The sequence below is a fragment of the Podarcis tiliguerta genome (assembly GCF_965153285.1).
Source record: "Podarcis tiliguerta genome assembly, chromosome: 16".
Lineage (NCBI taxonomy): Eukaryota > Metazoa > Chordata > Lepidosauria > Squamata > Lacertidae > Podarcis > Podarcis tiliguerta.
In genome coordinates this window covers 22,672,214-22,692,272 of record NC_139549.1, presented here as the reverse complement: position 1 = coordinate 22,692,272, position 20,059 = coordinate 22,672,214, and the positions used below count along the sequence as shown (strand labels likewise).

At 44.7% G+C, this 20,059-nt stretch overlaps 1 protein-coding gene across 5 annotated transcripts in view; it reads left to right on the top strand.

Annotated features, from left to right (window-relative positions):
• The window catches only part of PXN (paxillin), a 65,030-nt gene that overhangs the window by 24,068 nt on the left and 20,903 nt on the right, over positions 1-20,059 (top strand). For 3 of the 5 annotated variants that reach the window (XR_014505968.1, XM_083417596.1, XM_083417597.1), the window contains exons 2-6: positions 12,615-12,841; positions 15,463-15,560; positions 17,242-17,381; positions 17,967-18,168; positions 19,563-19,698. Coding sequence is in view for 4 of the 5 variants with exons in the window: in XM_083417596.1 (XP_083273722.1) it covers positions 12,615-12,841; positions 15,463-15,560; positions 17,242-17,381; positions 17,967-18,168; positions 19,563-19,698 (803 nt within the window). In the remaining variant the exon portion in view is untranslated. Of the gene's footprint in view, positions 1-9,062; positions 9,116-12,614; positions 12,842-13,299; positions 13,547-15,462; positions 15,561-17,241; positions 17,382-17,966; positions 18,169-19,562; positions 19,699-20,059 lie in introns of those variants that run through there. The other 2 variants (XM_083417598.1, XM_083417599.1) reach the window with 2 other exon arrangements.

Genomic DNA, 20,059 nt, shown 5'->3' with positions numbered 1-20,059 from the left:
GCAGATCAAAAAGATGATAGTGAGCATCCTTTCAGATACAGGAAAAAAATATTTAATCTCAGGCATTATTCTTACATTACAATAATTTATATTTAAAATGATGACAGAAGCATATTTGTGTCTTCATTAACAAGAATGAGAAAGTTTATCCAGGGCTAATGAAGTAGCAGGTGCAGGCTGTTTTGTTTCTTTAGTAGGGACAGAATGCCATGTTAGAAATGTTAACTTGAGTCAAGCAATTGCTTCTTAAGACAAGTTTCAAGCTATTTTAACAACTGCAGGGCTACTGGAATATACATAGTTATGATATCCAGGGCAAGTTATTGTGTGACACTGTTTTAAATAATACACCACATGTGGTCCAAGTGCATCTCTGTAACATCACCTATGACTGCAAGGACATCCTTTGTCATGGCAGGTAGATTCTATTCCAAACATCCCTCACTTTTCTCTCTTTAACGCCTTAAGAACTGGGGCATTATCTGGAATCTGCCATGGAGTGAGATTGTTAGGCTGGAAGGGACCTGACCTTACCTACACAGAATTCATCTTTGCCTTGTTAGCTCAGTGCAACTGGATGTTGGCAACTGGTTGTTTATTTTTCTATGTAACTGCCTAGTTTTCAGTGGTGATTACCAGTGGCTGCTATGTGAATAGGACAGTTGCTGTTAATATTCGGGGGGAGGGGGCATTCGCTCTCAGCTCTCCCTGGGATGCAATGTAAAGCCCTGCTTCCCTGCTTATATCATGAGCCCTTGTTTGTGTGTATGTAGAACGTTGTCTTTACAGAGTGAACTGAGCAAGGCCGAAAGTGTGCAGGAAATGGGAGGGCTCCTGCAGTTTATTGCTGTTGCTTGTTGGGGATAACTCTGTTTTTGTGCAGGAAGGAAGTGCTGAGGTAAGAAGGTGAGGGTGCAAACTGGACTTCCTTTAAGCAAGGATGAAGAGGGTGGGGGACAGCAACTATGTGGAAAGAGGAGCAGGACTAGGGAACTTTTCTCACATCAGCTTGTTGATCCTTTCAGATGTCCCAGAGTTGGAGAAAGTTATCTCTCTCACAGTCAGGCTTTCTGTAGATTGGGGATATTTTTCATTTATTTTTATTATTACATTTACCGGTATATCCCACATTTTATCCAAAGTGCTAATGGCGGCGCTCATGCGTCTCCCCCTCTCCATTTTATCCTCACAATAACCCTGTGAGGTAGGTTAAGCTGGGAGACAGTGATTGGCCCGCGGTCACCCAGTAAGCTTCATGGCTGAGTGAGGATTTGAACTCTGGTCTTCCAGGTCCTAGTCCAGGACTCTAGCTACAGTGGTACCTCGGTTACATACACTTCAGGTTACATACGCTTCAGGTTACAGACTCTGCTAACCCAGAAATAGTACCTCAGGTTAAGAACTTTTCTTCCAGATGAGAACAGAAATTGCGCGGCGGCTGCACAGTGGCGGCAGGAGGCCTCATTAGCTAAAGTGATGCTTCAGGTTAAGAACAGTTTCAGGTTAAGAACGGACCTCCAGAACGAATTAAGTTCTTAACCAGAGGTACCACTGTACTCTACACTGGTTTCAGGGTGCTTTTTGGTGTAAATTAAAGTTCCTAACTCAGGCGTTTCCACTTCCTTCTATAAATTACAGTCTTTGTCCTGCTTCTTGATTGCTGTTAACTCCAGGTGAGAGCTGCCCTAGCTGGGTTTGCTCTGAAGCATAGGAACTGAGGAAAGAACTGTGTACTGTATCCATCATGCTGCTGTGCCACCTGGTGAAAAGCATCATTTCATCACTGGGTCTACAGTTTGGCAGGGAACACGCTTTTTATTTTTTAATCCACAGCCTTCTTGCGTAACCCAGTGGCGCATGGCTCGGGCGTGCTGCAAGTCCTGTGGTAAGTGCCGCCCCCTGGGTAAGTGGCACCCAGTGCGCCCCACCCCTACGCTTCAGTCTGAGTTAACCTCACTCCTCTCCTGTGTTGGAGGAGGCCTTGCTAGTTCCCTGACTTCTCTCTCTCTCTCTCTCTCTCTCTGTGTGTGTGTGTGTTTTTCTTTTTGTGAGAGCTCAAGCACATGACAAAGAGACAATGTTTAGAACTGGTTGCTTTATATATAGAGATGACTGCTACTACTTTTCCATGTGGAAATTCAGCTTCCAACTTGGTTTGGATAGCTACTGTCCCTTTCTACTTTCATTCTATCCCCGGGTCCTAGGTTTGCATTCTGATTTGAGTAATCCTCTCTGGGCAAGCCTACTCCTTTCAGGTAGGAGAGGAGCTAGCATCTCTTCATCTGGGTTGGTTCTTTTAGCAGAGGCAGCAAGTGTCCGTCCTGAACGAATGCTTAAAGTGATAAATATACCCACGCCTCCCATTCCTGAACAGTTGCTCACCAAGTAAAACTATCCTGCCAGGGATTGGGTTACTGCCTGGGATTGTGTCCTCCTTAAATGAGTAGTGAGAGCTGGGGAGGGCCAATTTACTTTGTGCAAAAGGGGTGGGGAGTAGGCTGATGGAGTCTGCCTTTTTTAATGTGAGGGTCTATTTCTGTCTGAGGGTCTCTTCTGTGCTCACAAGGACTTCTTAAATTCAGTCTACCGAAAAGATGCCATTCTAAATGCTTCTGTGCTCTCAGGACTTGTGCTAAGTGTTGGGAGTTCAAGCTGTAGAAAGCTGTTTGCATTCATTCTGTTGAGCCTGTAATGAATGAATCTATAGTGCAGACAATTCTTCAGCCATTCTTTTTTGTGGGGTAGAGGCATATATATTGTGAGCATTCCTTTTTCCCCTCACTGCAGTTAGATGCACAGATTCTGCTTCACATGTTACAGACAAACTTGTAGAAGCCTGGTATATTTCCACTTTCAGTTCCCCCTGTATTCCACAACACTTAAGAAGAACCCTATTGGATCAGACTACAGATCAATCAAATGCTTGTTGGTAGGGCTGGCTCTGCAATCCCCTGCCTCCTGCAGTGGGTAGTGAATCACAAGAGCAGGTACTGGAACAAATCACGATGTGGGGAAAACCGTGAAACCAGCCAATGCCTCTACATACATAGCTGTCAACTTTTCCCTTTTCTTGCAAGGAATCCTATACGGAATAAGGGAATTTTCCTTAATAAAAGGGAAACTTTGACAGCTATGCTCTACATAGCTCCATCCTTATTTCAGTTATTGTGATATATTGGTATATTTAGCTGGTGATATATCACAGTGTTGAAAACCAGATATCACCTAGCTCTACTTGTTTGCCACACTGTCCAGTTAGATGCAGGACCCAAACACAAGAACACTCTTTCAGGTACTGGTCTTCAGTGGTATATTGTCTCTAAACCTAGTGGTCGCATATAGTGTAATGACCACTGTCATTAATAGAATTCTACTCCATGAATTTGTCTCTGACGCTTTTAAAGCAATCCAAGTCTGGTGGATATTACCATCTACCCACCACAAGTGGACAACGCTACACTATGCATGTGAAGCGTGTGGCCTCCAGTCATGTGATCTGGTCTCCCTGGGGTTTGGGTTGACATCATCCATTCTCCCTCCCAACCCTCCAGGCATATCCTTTGATAATGTGTGGGGCTCTTCCTGGAGCGTTAACAAAATAATTGTTGGAGTGAATTGAGTTGACAGCTAGATATGCACACAGCCTGAAACTCCTCTTATCTGTTTCTGTAAATGATGGGTGGAGGAATATGGTTAACGTGGGAGGGGGCAATTGCCAGCATTTTTGTGAGAGTAAGACAATGGCTTTATGTTATAAGCCAGCTGAGTGGGTAGGAGGCAGACAGCTTATTATTTATGCTGGCTGAGCCTGTGCAGTGTAGGGTGGGCTCCATTATGCTCCTTCATTGCACTCATCTTGTCCTTCTAGCAAGGGCATTCCAAGGATGCATAGGAAGTTTCTGCTCTGGGGCAGGAGTTTAAAACACTGTAGCAAGTGCAGTCTCCAAGCTGTGTGTCAGCATAAAGGCAAACCACCCTGTTACAGTCATGCCTCATGTTGCATCCGCTTCAGGTTACGTGTTTTCGTGTTGCGTCCTGCAGCAACCCGGAAGTACCGGAATGGGTTATTTCTGGGTTCCGCCGCTTGTGCATGCGCAGAAGTGCAAAATTGCACTGCACGCATGCGCAGATGCAGCACTTCAGCTTGCATCAGTTCCATGTTATGGACGGGCCTCCGGAATGGATCCCGTCCGTAACATGAGGTTCCACTGTACAGTGGTACCTCGGGTTAAGTATTTAATTCGTTCTGGAGGTCTGTCCTTAACCTGAAACTGTTCTTAACCTGAAGCACCACTTTAGCTAATGGGGCCTCCTGCTGCTGTCGTGCCGCCGGAGCACGATTTCTGTTCTCATCCTGAAGCAAAGTTCTTAACCCGAGGTACTATTTCTGGGTTAGTGGAGTCTGTAACCTGAAGTGTATGTAACCTGAAGCGTATGTAACCCGAGGTACCACTGTAGTAGTGTTTCACCTAAAGGCTCCTGGAGAAACATAATTACGTAATTATCTGAAAGGGCTCACGTAGCCTGGAGTCAGTTATCCATGAAAATGGTCTAGAAACAGCAGCTAATGCAGAATGCATTGGCTATCTAGATTACTAACTGGGACAGAATATTGCAATTATATCACACATGTGCTATACCAGCTGCAGTTGTTCTCTGTTTCTTAGTCCAATTCTCAGTGCTGGTCTTGGTCTTGGTCTTTAAAGCTGTTCATGGCTTAGGACCAGGGCAACTACGTGCCTACCTATATGTTAAAACTTTCAGTAGAGGATCTTCTGTGGCTGCCCTGCAGGGAGCTGTCTTGTGTGCCCGGACCAGGCATCACTGTCCCTTCGCATTAGGCTAGGCTCTCACCTTTGAGTCCTGTAGAAGGCGCCATTCAAAAGGTAGTCAGTACATTCTGGGAGCCTCCCATAAACACAAACACATATACAGTGGTACCTCAGTTTACAAACTTAATCTGTTCTGGAAGTCCGTTCTTAAACCAAAACCGTTATTAAACTGAGGCACGCTTTCCCTAATGAGACCTCCCGCCACCGGTATCCTTCCACCGTTCGGCTTCCATTCTTAGACCAAGGTAAAGTTTGCAAACCAGGACACTACTTCCGGTTTTGCAGAGTTCATAAACCGAGTAGTTCGTAAACAGGGCTGTTCTAAACCGAGGTACCACTGTATATCTATCTATAAAGGTAAGATGAGAGGAGGGCAACAAGTCCTTGAATTTCTTTCTTTATCTTTTTATTAACCTTCATGTAAATCCTCTACATTCACAGAGTACACTGTGTGTGTCTCTTGCATGCTGTATAGGGTCATTCTTCAGAGAACTGGTCTGTAAATGTTGCCAATGATTTGTTAGAAATAGCTATCATTGGCACTATTTTTCTCTGTGTTTGGCTTCACTGCTTTTATAGAGAAATCTGGGAAATGTAGGAAAACGCCTTTTCCTTGCTTATACTGCCTAAGGTGCCTGCATTCTTGGCTGGCAAGAACCAACATGCAAGGATTGCTGAAAAGCCTGCAGCAAAGTGCCTAGAATGAATGAGCTCTTCCCCTGTCTGATATGAGGGAATGTGTACAAATAGGAACATAGTGAAGGAAGGTTTACTGTATAACTTGGGGTCACTTGTGGAGTTTAAGTAAGGCACCTCTTACTTTACCTGAAACTTGTTCCCCCACATTTTTGTAACATGCCCTCGTCTTAATACAGGGATGGTTTTATGCCAGGCGCAGCACTATTTCACAACTTTCCCACTGTATGATCAGCCAGATACATTGTTCTAACACGACGGTAGAATCTGCTGCATGGTACATGAAACATATATTGCTCCTGCTACCAGAGCCCTAGCATTACCTGGATATTATCTGGAGGTAGCTCAATTGCATATTGATTTTGTACAGTTGAGCAACATCCGGGTCAAAGACTAGGAGCCGGCAAGAACAAATAAACTAAGACTTTAAACAAGGGGGCCAGGCTCCATGCTCAGTCAGTCATGTAATGCTCTGGATTACCTTTTGTCTATCACCGCCTCTCATGGTCAGTTCTCTCTCTCTGTAAAAGAGAAAAAAAATCACTGACCCACCTTGGGGTTATGAGAATAAATAGGAACTGTACTTAATATATTTCCCATGCAAAAAAATTATATAGAAATTATTGCTGCAATAAAATATTAATTTCATAATGGTAGGATAAATTAAGGTCTAGATGCTTGGGCAGAGGCATATTTTTGGGGATATTTTGCTCATCAAAACCTTTTATCAGGAAAACCTCCAAGCCATTATTGCTTTAATGATATGGGAAATACAAACGTTTTCAAAATAAATGGGGGGATATCATCAACAAACCAATCTGTATTGTGCTGAAAAACTGTGCAAATGCATGAGTTACACAGAACTCTTTATTTGGTTAAGCAAACAGGTCTGCATTTCCTACAAGCATTTTCAGAGTTAGCCTAACTTTGTCATTTGTGGATCCATACATGGCTGATGTTGTGGGTTGGTTTTTTTTTTTTTTTTTGTTTTTTTTTGAGAGGTTTGGCTGCAGCCTATGACCTAGCATAGGTAGAATTTGCATTTGATCCAGGTAATTTGCCCCTGTTGGCACTGGTTGTCTGTCCTTCAGCTGGCATGCCTGTGTTGCTGCATATTTTCTTCTCATAGTGAACACAGACTGTATCAGTTGGCTCCTTCAGGACTATAACATTGTAGTCACTGGTTGTGCTTCAGCATAATTTGTCACCAGCCCTTTTGATCAGATCCCACGTGAGAGATCAGCACCCAGTATTTCTTCTGTCCTCTTTTACTTCCTATTCCTCAACAGTGGAGCATGCTGCTAAAGTCAGGAAGGCAAAGGATGTGAGGTGGAGGAAGTTAATGAATAAACCTGTGATCTCTGCCACTTAACTGTTTCATAGGCTGGGCTTTCAGTGTTCACTTAGAAACCTCCCCTGCTTTACTTTGCCTGCGTGCCAGATTGCTAAGACCAAAGGAAGGAGATTTTCTCTTTGGTGGAAAACATGTTGCTTAAGAATCCATCTTTGCTCACCACACTTTTCTACTGGCTGAGTTTGCAGCTCTAGCTTTGTTTCTGGCTGAAGACCATTACTCTGCATTTGTTTATAATGTTATATATCATACATTCATATAGAAGATCTGCTTGCTGGAGGAGAATGTAAGTTGTATCATAAACTGAATGAAAACCTAGAGACAGCTGCTTGGAACACAAACTAGTCTAGGTTGCCATGTGGCCTAAATCCTACTACACCAAAAACCCTCTACAGTACTTTTTTATTTACATAGAGTTGCATCCAATAATAGCCATACATAAAGTACATCCAGTGAGATTAATGGACTTGACAAAATTAGATCCACCAATCTCAATAAGTCTAGTCTGAATAAAACTTACTTGGAAGCAACCCAATAGTTATATATATATATATATATCTCCATTTGCACAAGTCATTTACATTTTACATTTACATTTAAATTATATAAATCCCATAAAATTTACATCCTTCAAAACTCATAACAAATCACTGAAGAACAGTTACTAATAGCATTAGCAGTCAGGCCTTCTGTTCCAAACCCCTGCTTAGAGAATTGCCTTCACTAGCTACCTTAAAGTATAAAAGATGGGTCAGTAGGGAGGAAGTTCCCCCCTTTTTAAGCTGCAACTTAAAAAGCTGCTTCCCAGGCCCCCACACTACTTACTTTATACAGTACTGAGGAGGAACCACCAGGAGGGCCTCATCTGTTGACCTTGGAGCTTACCTACACAGAATGCCTGTTTAGTGATGGTGCCTCTTAAGGGACCCAGCTGTGCCCCCTAACTTTTACTGTATAATGCGTGTTCACAACTGCCTTTTAAGCAATAGTTGCTTCTTGCCCGCCACATTGACTTAAGCAGTAATTTTCTATACTGGGGGGGGGGGGAATTATATGTCTAGCCTACCTTACCCTTTGGACTCTGAGACCTGCAGCAGTGTCACCCAAAGCTATTGATAAGGCACTGCACCCTTCACAAATCATTCATGAACAAATGTGAAAAACTTGGTAAATAACTTTTTGAAAAAAGTTAGGGAGTCAAGCAAATTGTCTATTGTGCATCACTTCCAGTTCCAAGCAAGCCTGTGTGACGTATTACGGAGTCATTAATCACTAAAAAGGTCAAAGCAAAGCAGTGTCAATCGCCAGAGTTCATCATATGTCAAGTACTTCTTAGTAAGAGCTTGGGTCACATCGGTGCCATACATTTAAAGCAAATGGCTTCTCTCTCCCCCGCCTCCCCCCCCCCCCGAATCCTGGGAGCTGTAGTGGACACCTTACAGAGCCACAGTTCCCAGCACCCTTAAGAAAAACAGTTCCCAGGATTCTTTGGGTGGTGGTGGTGAGTATGCATGCTTCAAATGTATAGTGTTGTGACCATGGTCTCAACAGATGTTGGCTGTTTTTACTGCTAAGACAGCTGTTCCTCTTTGATTTACCTCTGACTGAAAAGGGAAGAAAAGCAACTATCCAATAATGAGGACTTGTGTTGAATATGTGGGATATTGTATTTGAAAAGGGCACTCCATCTGACTACAGTATCTTATGCCCAGGAAAGACAGAAATAGTTGCAGTTTATTCCAGAATTCTTATCTTTCAGGCACCCTAGAAGGAAACAGTGCATAAACTGCCATAGAGGTGTGTCCAGCTGTAGCTGCAGCAGAAACCTAACAATGTGAACAAACACTCACTGGGAACTAAGTTTCATCCTTTTCAAAGACAATATTAAGCATTTGTTTAAAAAATAAGGGGAAAGGGCAGTGGAGTGGGAAAATGTGCCTGCATCAACAAAACTGCATACAGGACAGGCAACTCCATTCCCCTCTTTCTCTGGACTGTTGACCTTTGCAATTGAGAATTCCTCCTTTGGTAATTCACAGAGTGGGGTGTGCGTGTGAGAGAGAGCATGAGCGCAAGAAAACATGATTTGATAATCATTTCACGAGGAAAGTTTTTGTCATTCAGAGCCACACCTTCTCTGATAGAGCTTGAATCATAAACTGTGTACACATAGTCACACATTCAAAGAGCAACAGTATTAGAACAACTGCAGCTCCTTGCCCTCTTCTCTGAGGTATGTATTCTGCGCCTTGGGAATCCTTGCTCCATATCGTGTTCCTTAAAAACAAGTCCTCTTTCTAGGCTGTGCTCCAGTTACGTACCCTGAGGGAACTGAGGGGTTCACAGATGACCTTAGAGTCCTTCTAAATAACTTGGAGCCCCTTTAGGCTTAGGTTATGTTCAAGTGTCGTTAATATGAGGATGGCAGTAATCGTGTTAGCCTGGTTGTTTGAAAGGTATGTTGTGTACTGAGATGACCTCTTGTGGGGAAGGACTGTGGCTCAGTGGTAGAGCATCTGCTTTGCATGCAGAAGGTCTCAGGTTCATTCTCTGGCATCTCCAAGTAGGGCTGTGCATGTCTCCCACCTGAACCCCCAGAAGAGCCTCTGCCAGTCAGTGTAGACAATCTGATAGTTGATCAACTGATAGCTGGACTCTGTATATGACTGTTTCCTATGTTTGTCTTACAGACAAACACATTGACACCAACATGTAAAAATGCCTGTGTACAGTGGTACCTCGGGTTACAGACACTTCAGGTTACAGACTCTGCTAACCCAGAAATAGTACCTCGGGTTAAGAACTTTGCTTCAGGATGAGAACAGAAATCGCGTGGTGGCAGCACAGTGGCAGCAGGAGGCCCCATTAGCTAAAGTGGTATCTCAGGTTAAGAACAGTTTCAGGTTAAGAACGGACCTCCGGAATGAATTAAGTTCTTAACCTGAGGTACCACTGTATTTCTGAATTTTTCCTTCACAAGCATGCAGCGTGTAGTTTATACAGGCAGTACTCCTTACTCCCGAAGGGAGCGTTTTACCCTGGAGGCACTCTTTTAGTAATCTAATTAAAACAACGCCTACAACATCATTGTCTTGAAAGACATGCAGGGTGCTCAGACGTTACTTCACCACTCTTCGCTATACATGGCAAGATTTTATATGTAGGCTGAAGCCTTGAGTTGGTGTACTCTTTAAAGAAGAATTTAATAACCTGTGACAACTTCATCAGACGAGCTGGTATATTTATTCCCCAATGTGTTATTCACCTAGAAATGAATCCGTAGGTTGCAGGGTCCTCCAACCATCAACTTACTTGTTTATTGAAATCTCTTTTTGAAAGAGCCAAGGGAGATAAATAAAGCAAGCAAAAGCAGATACCCCATTGCAAAATCTCCTTGTCTGAGTGTTCAGTTTTGTATGCAGTACAGAGACATGGGTATGCAGTGTTGAGGCACTCTCCTGATCTGGCCACGTAGGTGTGTGTATGCTGAGTATCGTCTTCATAATTGGGTGAACAGTAACCTAAGAGGGCAATAATGTTTTTTCTTCCAACTCTGAACAACTAAAGATTGCTTTATGCACAACATATTTCGTTAATAGGTGCTATTTCTGCATAGGAAATTGCACATAGACCTTAACAAGTGATGAACATGAAGACTTTCCATCTGCTATGTACAGCAAAATACGTGTATGCCGGCATCACATGCAGTTTTGTGCCCATAGTTTCCTTTATGGCTGTGATAGCAACATTAAGACGGAGTTCATAATCAAAATGGCCAGTAATTTGAGTTCATATGGGGATTTCCAAGCAGATTCTGAAGCCAGCCAGAGTCAACTGCTCCGGGCTGCTGAGACTGCCGCTGCTGCGTTTCCCGGGGACATTAGATGAAATCTGGGGGCATTCCGGGGATGGAATTTGTCTGGGGACTTATTTGCAAATCCTGGGACTGTCCCCGGGAAGCATAACCCTGGTAACCCTAAGAGTCCCCTAATTGTTCCCTAGGACTTCCTTCTCAAAGCCTGGGAAGCTTCTGCTTGGCTTAGGAAGGAAGGTGCAATGCTCCGATGGGTCCAAGAACCCTCCTTTCACCTTCCCAAAGCCCAGGAAGCTTTGGGAAGGAGGCAGGAGGGCACCAGTATCCTGTCAGGGGCCTGCTGCCTTCTTCCGAAAGCCTGGGAAGCTTAGGGAGGGAGATGATACTCACAGGCATGATGTGGCTCCCCACCCCCATCACCCTCGCCAGCTGGCACCTCTGATCCTACAAAAAAATTCACCACATGCCATTGATAGTTAGACAGACATTGCCCTAGAAACACAGCTGGAAAATGAGCTTTGTGTGACTCAAAAGCTTACTTCTCTTTTTGAAACCTTAACTGGTCTATTGATAGCGTATTGTCCGGTTTGCCTTCAACCTTTCCTGTGCTCCATTTCTCTTTGAGAGTAGCCTGATTTGGCAAATGTCATCCATTGTTCTTTTCCTTGAAGCGTCTTTTTACAGCAACTCTGCCTGGGATACACTGCAAGTTGCTGTAGCTTGTTATGCTGCAGACAAAACCTCTCATCTGTTGCACAGTTTCGCTTCTTGCACTTTTCTTCCTCCCTTACTAAGCAAGGACAGGCTGTGCTAGCTTAAGTATCCAGATTTCTCCCTGCCCCACTTTGCCTTCCTTTTTTGAAGGTGCATTTTTATCTGGGAGAGGCTTTTCCTCCCCTTCAGGAATTTGCGATCTGACTCAGCATGTTGAAAGCTATTTGCAGGAGGCAAAATTGCGTTTACCTGGCAGGGAACCGATCTCGTGTTAACTCTTTGCACCTGGGAAGCTAGTTTGTGGACCGACAGAGTCCTTTCCTAGATGTCTTTGGATTTTGAGGAAGAAAAATCTTTCCCGAGATCTCTGCTTTGCACAAGGCAGTGCTTGTGGCCACGTTTTGAATGAGTTCATGACACAGAACTAGTAATTAGTCTGCTTCAGACTTTGGTGGGTTTGTCTCAGAGAGAGGCCTGCTTAGGTTCCTCTTTAGCAAAGCTGCAGGGGCTGAGGAGTCATTACTATCTGGCTTTTCTTTGGATCTTCAGGGTGCTTTGTTGTTGCTATCACCTGCTGTAGTGTCTTGGTCTGTTTACTTTTTTGTAAAGGTAAGGAAGGTTTTATTAATTGTGTTGGTGCTGTGCTGGAAAGAACAGCAGGTTTCTAGAGACTTAGTTTCTGACAGTATAGTGAAGCTTGTTGAAGGGCTTCATTCAGGATAGCGATGCCTGTTGACTTGGCTGGGAGGAGTGAAAGAAAGCGTGTAGGCCCAGAGGAATGTTTTTCAGTCTGAGGGCTGCATTCCCTTCTAGGAGACTTTCTGGGGGCTGCTGTGGTGGGCAGGGCTGCAGGCAAGACAGAGCAATAGAAGGCTTTGTTCTAGCCGTGCAAAAAATCAGAGGTTTCTGCGTACACACACACACCCCTGTCCAAATCACACATGCATGTACCTTTCACTCCTGGTGAGCAAGATGCATTATCACCATTCAAGTACACATTCTAGCCAGCAAAAGCACCAGAGAAGGGCTTGGAGCAGGGCTGGTGAGGTGTGTGGCTTGGAATTGGGACATGACCAGGTTAGTCCTGAGAGTCAGATAAAGAGGCCTGGGGGGCTTCGTTTGGCCCCCAGGCATGAGGTTCTCTACCCCTAATATAGACAAAACCCTCCTTTTCTAATTCTCCTCTTGTATGTCTTCTGTGCAGACGCATTGTTAGCAGACCTGGAATCCACTACCTCTCACATCTCCAAGCGACCAGTCTTCCTGTCAGAGGAAACATCTTACTCGTATCCAACTGGAAATCATACATACCAGGAAATCACTATACCTCCTCCGGTGCCACCCCCTCCTTCTAATGAGGCCTTGAATGGGACTGTAAGTGAACCTTTAGACCAGTGGCAGCTCAGCATCCCCAGAAATATTCACCAGCAGGTAATTTTGCTTGTCTGTCTTAGTTATGCTCATGGAACCAAGGGAGCCAGTTTTTGGTGTGTTGTGGAGCAACTTACTGTCTGTTAAAATATTTGTATCCCATATTTCCGCTCAGAGCTGGTTTATGGCCATATTAATAAAAGCATTTGCTCTAATAACATAACATGAAAACTTTACTGCCAAGAACTGAAAATAAATGGCTAGTGATTGTTTAATGCTTCTAATTGGAATTGGACGCTTCCTCGTTTAATTGGAAAAAACCTCTTCTGGCTTCACATTGTGCTTGTTACCAGCTCACTTAAATGCTTACATGGAAACTGACTCTCCCCTCCCCACATAGCTCTGAGTAAACATGGCAGTATTCGGCTTTAGCTGGCAGCATAATGTGAAGATTGCTCAATTTTTCTTTCGGTCTGTAAAGCTAGACCTGAAGGTTCACGCCCTGAAAACACTACTCACAGTCTCCTCACCAGTGCCCTGTCTGAAGCCACAGTGGAATGATGCAGATCTTAATCAGTCACCTTGGGGCTTTTGAAAAGGAGATTGTAGTTTTGTAGATCACAGGTATATGAGCCATAGATCAGATTGGAGGAAGCATGAAATGTGTTTCTGGAGGGGGGTGAAGGCTAGCTCTAGGGAGAACAATTTGTTACCAGGTTGCATCCTGTTTGTTCCACATTCCAAGATCCCAGTCATGCATTGCATGTAAGTAGAGAGTGAGCTCTCAAAACTGTTTGGGCCTGTCCAAATGCGGAAGTGGCAACTTTTTGTAAAACGGGGGAGTGTGGGGAGAGTAGTTTTCTTGCATGATCTGATTTTTGTGTAGATCAGTTCTGGAGGAAAGTCACTATTCTAACAGCTGTACAAGTTGGGTTGTGAGCCTAAGTGAGCAGCTGGCTCAAGGCCATCCAATTTGTCTATATTCCTGAGGAAATAAGTGAACTGTAATTATTGCTACTTTATAAAATAAAAGGTGCTAGGGTTTGATCTGGAAGCCTGTGTCTTAGGGGTAAACCGTGATTTGCTTCCTTGTTACTTTGCATGTTCCAAAGGCTGAATTCACAATGGGTTCTTGGGGTTAAGCTGCAGCTCAGACTAATCTCCAAACCCTGATCTCCCAAATGCTAAGACCAGCAGATTTCTCTGAACCACATTGCTTTGCATGCACCCTGAATTATTGTTGTTTTGTTTGTTTACAGCAAGGCTGGGGAACCTTTGGCCTCCAGACATTGTTGGACTACAGCTCCCATCATCCCTCACCCGTTGCCTACGCTGGTGGGAGCTGATGAGAATTGATGTCCAACAACATCTGTAGGGCTAAATGTTCCCCAGCCTTGCTTTAGTAGTACAACTAAAGAATAAAGTGTGCATTACATGGAACTCCATGTATCTCTCTCCTGATGGTTGAAGGAAAAGCAACATCTGGGGGCTGCATTTGGGAGCTGAAAAAGGGGCTGCTTATTTCTTTCCAGCTTATTCTGCTTTGTCATCCCCCACCCCCGCCCGCCCCTAGACGGCCTCTCCTCAAGCTGCTTTTCTTGGGGGTGGGAAGAGCACATGGGAGAAGAATATTCTGAAAGAGGCAGCAACCAACAGGGAAAGGCTTAAGGGCCGACTTGCCATTCCTTGGCCTTTGATTTCAGTCTTCAGTGGCAGCTTTTCATTTTTTTAAAAAATGTCAGGCAGAGCTCCATACGAAACCTGGTTTTTACTCTGACGGTGAGCTGTCAGCCACCCAAATTCATCATTGGCTATGAACATACTAGCTGACCTTAAGTAGTCTACTACCTGCCAACCTTTCCCATTAGGGATTTTAATGATGGCTTGCTGTGAAGATTACGGTGACCATGGTTGTGTTTCCATTGCAGTGCTAAGCCAAAAATCCGAGACTCAGATCTTAGCCATATACTTCCCATTATGTTCAGATCTGGAAACTATGGTCAGTGGCTTACAAACAAATTCGGGTTTTAAGCCAGTTTCAAACTGTGTCTTCATATCCTGGCTTGTTCTGACCATAGTGTCTGAGTGCTCATATAACACAGGAGCACAGGAGAAGTATTGTCTGCAAGTGCAGCCTTCTCATTTTGACTTACTTTTGTGTGTTAATGTGACAATTTTATAGGATTGGGGTGGGGAACCTCATACCCAGGGGCTGACAGTGGCTCATCAGGTCTCTCTGTCTGGCCCTTGGAACTCTCCCCAGGCCACACCCATCCCCTCCTTTACTTTGCACTCCAAGTGTTTCTGTCTTTTGCTTGTCTGGAAGAAATATAGAGAGGGTTGTGTACTGTGTGTGTAGAAAGCAGCCTACTGTGCAGAAGTAAAATTGACATTTGTTGCTGTCCCCACTTTTGACTCTGGCTCTGTCCACCACTGATTTGAGGCCTTCAGAAAGTTGTACATGTGGCCCTCGGGTTGAAAAAGGTTCCTCAGCCCTCATTCAGTGCTTTGAATTTGAAAAAGGACTACATACCTGTGCTAAGATCCATGGGCAGCACAGTAGTTGGGTGAAAGTCTCTTGCACAGAGCTGGTTCTGGAACAGAGATTTTGACTCATATACACTCTCTCTGTCTCTCTCCTAATAAATTTAAATGAAATGTGTAAATGGTTCTTTCTGCAGCCACAGTCCCAGTCTCCTGTGTGCAGCTCCAGCACTTCGGTGTCCAGAGAGTGTGCCATCTCTCCTTCACGTGTAAGCGAAGAGGAGCACGTCTACAGGTAGCCCGCTATTCCCATGCTTACTCTCCCAAATCCCCCCTACACTCAGCAGCTTATGGCGAAGCCAGGAGCAGGTTCTGCTTGTGGTGGTCGGAAAAATATTGGGCACTCATGTTGATACTACTTCCTGTTTCACTTCAGAGCTAGTTCTTGGGGATATTTTCCTACTGTGTTTGTGGAATAACATTCCATAAACAGGATTTTGAGGTGGCGAAATGCAGTTAACTTTCTCTAGCACAGCGGAGTTAGGAGATCAGGATTTTTATTTTCTGCTTTGCCATTCATTTTAGATCTGCCTTCGGTAATCGGGTTTTGATCACTGTATCTCCAGCTGTAAAATGGAGATTCGGGTGGCTGTCATTCCCAATTAAAGTTATTTTAAATCTGTAAAACAAAAACACTATTTAAGCCAGTCTAGCAAAATGCCACCAAGGCATCTCAGACTGCATCATAAATTGAAGCTCTGTGTATGTGTGTGTGTGCGAGAGAGAGAGAGAGAAGGAAGAAAGGAAGGAAAGAAAGAAAGTTAGTTAGTTACTTCAGGAATATGCAGCTAACTGCACCTCCATGGTGATGGTTCTTAGAGGCTAGAGTGGCTCTTTAAGCTGCAATGCAAGCAAAGGTGGTGGGGAGGAGCTTGGATGGATGCCGGCAAGAACAATTACATGTACTTAGGTACTTGTACCATAAAGACAAGTGAATTAAGCTGTATGCTCCCTCACCCCCAGTAGGTTTTGAGGAGAGAAATAAGAGAGAGCTCCACATCAGGTATATTCTGGGGAAGGGCTATAACTTTGTTGTGGAGCCCATGCTTTGCATGTGGAGCTCTAGATACATCAGCCCTTGTTGTTGCCAACTCAACAGTAAAACCACAAATGGGATGAAAATACAGTGGTACCTCGGGTTACATACACTTCAGGTTACATACACTTCAGGTTACATACACTTCAGGTTACAGACTCCGCTAACCCAGAAATATTACCTCGGGTTAAGAACTTTGCTTCAGGATGAGAACAGAAATTGTGCTCCGGCGGCGCAACGGCAGCAGGAGGCCCCATTAGCTAAAGTGGTGCTTCAGGTTAAGAACAGTTTCAGGTTAAGAACAGACCCCCTGAATGAATTAAATACTTAACCCGAGGTACCACTGTAAGTGGGACGCGGGTGGCGCTGTGGGTAAAAGCCTCAGCGCCTAGGGCTTGCCGATCGAAAGGTCGGCGGTTCGAATCCCCGCGGCGGGGTGCGCTCCCGTTGCTCGGTCCCAGCACCTGCCAACCTAGCAGTTCGAAAGCACCCCCGGGTGCAAGTAGATAAATAGGGACCGCTTACCAGCGGGAAGGTAAACGGCGTTCCGTGTGCTGCGCTGGCTCGCCAGATGCGGCTTTGTCACACTGGCCACGTGACCCGGAAGTGTCTCGGGACAGCGCTGGCCCTCGGCCTCTTGAGTGAGATGGGCGCACAACCCTAGAGTCTGTCAAGACTGGCCCATACGGGCAGGGGTACCTTTACCTTTACCACTGTAAGCCAGTTGGGGTTTATCACTTTTGATGACTTGGAACTGCGTTTATATAGAAGTAAAAACAGCAGCAACTATCCCTGCAAACCTATAATGCAAGTAGCTTAACAAGGTTTAATAAAAAGATTTGTGATCAATTCGCTTTCCTTTTGATCCCTTGAACACCAGTTTCCCCAACAAGCAGAAGTCTGCAGAACCATCTCCCACCCTGATGAGCTCTTCGCTAGGCAATAACCTGTCAGAACTGGACCGACTGCTACTGGAACTGAATGCCGTTCAGCACAACCCTCCCAGCGGCTATGCACCAGGTAGGAAGCAATAGCTCTGGCAGCACAGGACAACCATAGGTAAATTTGATGGCGGGAGTCAAATTCCTGTCCCCTGATCCTGGATCTGTTGCCTGCCCCGTGCACATGCTGCGCTCTGACTCCCAGTGTAACTGAGAGGCCTGCAGACTTGGAGAAGACACACATTTTGGTGGTCCCCAAGTAGCCCTTAAGTTATAATTTGAGGAATTAAAGTACAGGGAACTGAAGTGCCGCATAATATTCATTCTGCACTTGTAGCAAATGGGTCTTTTAGCATGACAGTACCTATAATTCGGAGCTCCCTGCCTATTTACACCAGGCAGATGCTTTTATTGTACTTTTTTTGCTGCCTACTGAAAACATTTTCTTTAAGCAAAGCCTATCCAGACACAGAAAATGCTGACATGTTCTTTAATCTCCCTAAAGTTTACTGTTGATCTGAGTTATCTTTTAGATATCTTGTTTGATTGCTTGTTTAGATTGCTTGTTTAGAGGTTGGTTCTATTACAAGCAAGCAAACGTGCATTTCCTTTTGAATAAATAAAATGAATAAAAACCATTCGCCTGTGTCTTTCTGCTTATAAGATGAAGCCACTAGGAGCCCTTCATTGCCTGGTGGGACTGGATCTCACTACGGTGTCCCAGAGAACACTACCTCTTTGAACACACAATCAGCAACCCCACCGAAGGAGAAGCCCAAGCGGAATGGAGGGCACGGCATTGAGGATGTGTGCCCTAGTGTGGAGAGCCTTTTGGATGAACTGGAAAGCTCTGTGCCCAGTCCAGTGTGAGTAACAACTTGGCCACTTTCTCCCTTCCCACTATAATGCGGGGGCTCCCAGGGCGGTGCAGGAAGCAATGGTGTCTCACGTTGGAGAATGCAATATGGGCCAGTTTCTGGTTCCTCAAAAGAGAAGGGGAACTTCTTTCCAAAGAAGGAATGGAAAACTGGGGCCCATGGGTTATGTCAGGGGTCAACAAATTTCACCAAGAGGTGAAGTGCTCTCATGAGCAGGAGCAGCAAGGGTGAAAAGACGCAACCAGGGAACGGATTGGTGTGATTTTGCAGTTTACAAGAGTGTGTCTGAGAAAAAAGATAAAGAGACTGACGACATTTAGAGGTCAATAGTGGAAGCTTAACTAGAGAGAGGAAAAAGGAAGCCAGTGTAGAGGAAAGGGGAGCATATTGTGTGAGCAGAATGGGTTAAGTAAGCTGCAGAATTCAAGAGGGAGGAAAGAGGTTTCTGAGAGGAAACCGGAAAGCTGAGAAGTGTTGCAGTAATCACTGCAAGCAAATAATGAGTGTGCTCGAGAGCATTACATCATTCAGGAAGAAGAGAAAGGTGGGCTTTGTACATGTTCCAGAGCTGAAAGCAACAAGGTTCCGCAGCTATGACTGTTGAGAGAGAGGGAGGAAGAAAGAAAAAGAGAGAAAAAATTTAATTAAAGATAGAGAAAATTTTGATTAATTACTTTTTAATTAATTAATTTTCATTAATGAAAAGATCAAGATGCAGAGGCTTGAGGGCAGAGGAAACGATGGAAGTGTCTCTTAGAAGGTACTGTGTTTGAGAGAGAGTAGCTCTGTTTCTGTTATATACAGTAGCTCTCTTTCAACTCTCAGCATCTTCAGGTAGCGTTTGGAGAGACCTTGGAGAGCTGCTGCTAGTAGCTGTAGATAGTACTGAGCTAGATAGACCCATGGTCTGACTCTGTACGAGGCAGCCTCCTATGAAAGGGAAGGGGCCGTAGCTCAGTGATAGAGCTGCTGATTTGCATGTAGAAGGTCCCATGTTCAACCATTGGCATCTACAGGTAGGGCTGGGAGAAAACCTCGTCTACAACCCACTGCCAATCCATGTTAGATGAACTAACTACTGAGTTAAATGAACCCAATGGTTTGACTTGGTATAAGGCAGCTTCGTGTATCCTCAAACCAGGCCCAGATCTGCACGTAATGGATAGTTGTGCCCATGCATGCCTCAACAGGAGAGTGTACCTGTCTCCAAAAGGATCCAAAGTTTTTATCTTCTGAGTGACAAGAGCCAGATACAAGCAGGAAGATTGTGGATAAAACAGTTCGGTGGGAGGCAGGGAGGAAGCCTTGCTGAGTGTCCTTGGGAAGAAATGGCCACCTCCCTCTTCTTAGCAGTGTGTGACTGTCTTCTGTCTTTCCCTTAGTCCAGCTATCACTGTGAATCAGGGTGAGATGAGCAGCCCCCAACGGGTCACCTCCAGCCAGCAACAGACTCGCATATCTGCCTCATCAGCCACAAGAGAACTGGATGAGCTGATGGCTTCACTTTCCGACTTCAAGGTACCCAGTCAATACCATTCTTTCCTGTCCCACTCACTTGTCAGTGTGTCGCCTCCACTTTTATTTTCCTGAACCCTCACCCTGCTGCATAAAGGACCACCCCTCAATCCTCCTTTTGGTGTTTGTGTCTTAGAGCAAGCTCTACACTGGCGGCACATCTATTAAGACCCTGGACTTTTGGGTCTGTGATGTATGGATTCATTCTTGCCCTCATGTGGCATGCCTCACAAGCTGTACACAGCACATTCTTTTTCTTCTACTGATTTCAGAACTGAGCTGTCTCTTCAAGGAGATACAGTTTCTTCAGTCACACATACCGTATACTAGTTTGCACATCTCATGCATACCTTGCTAAATATGC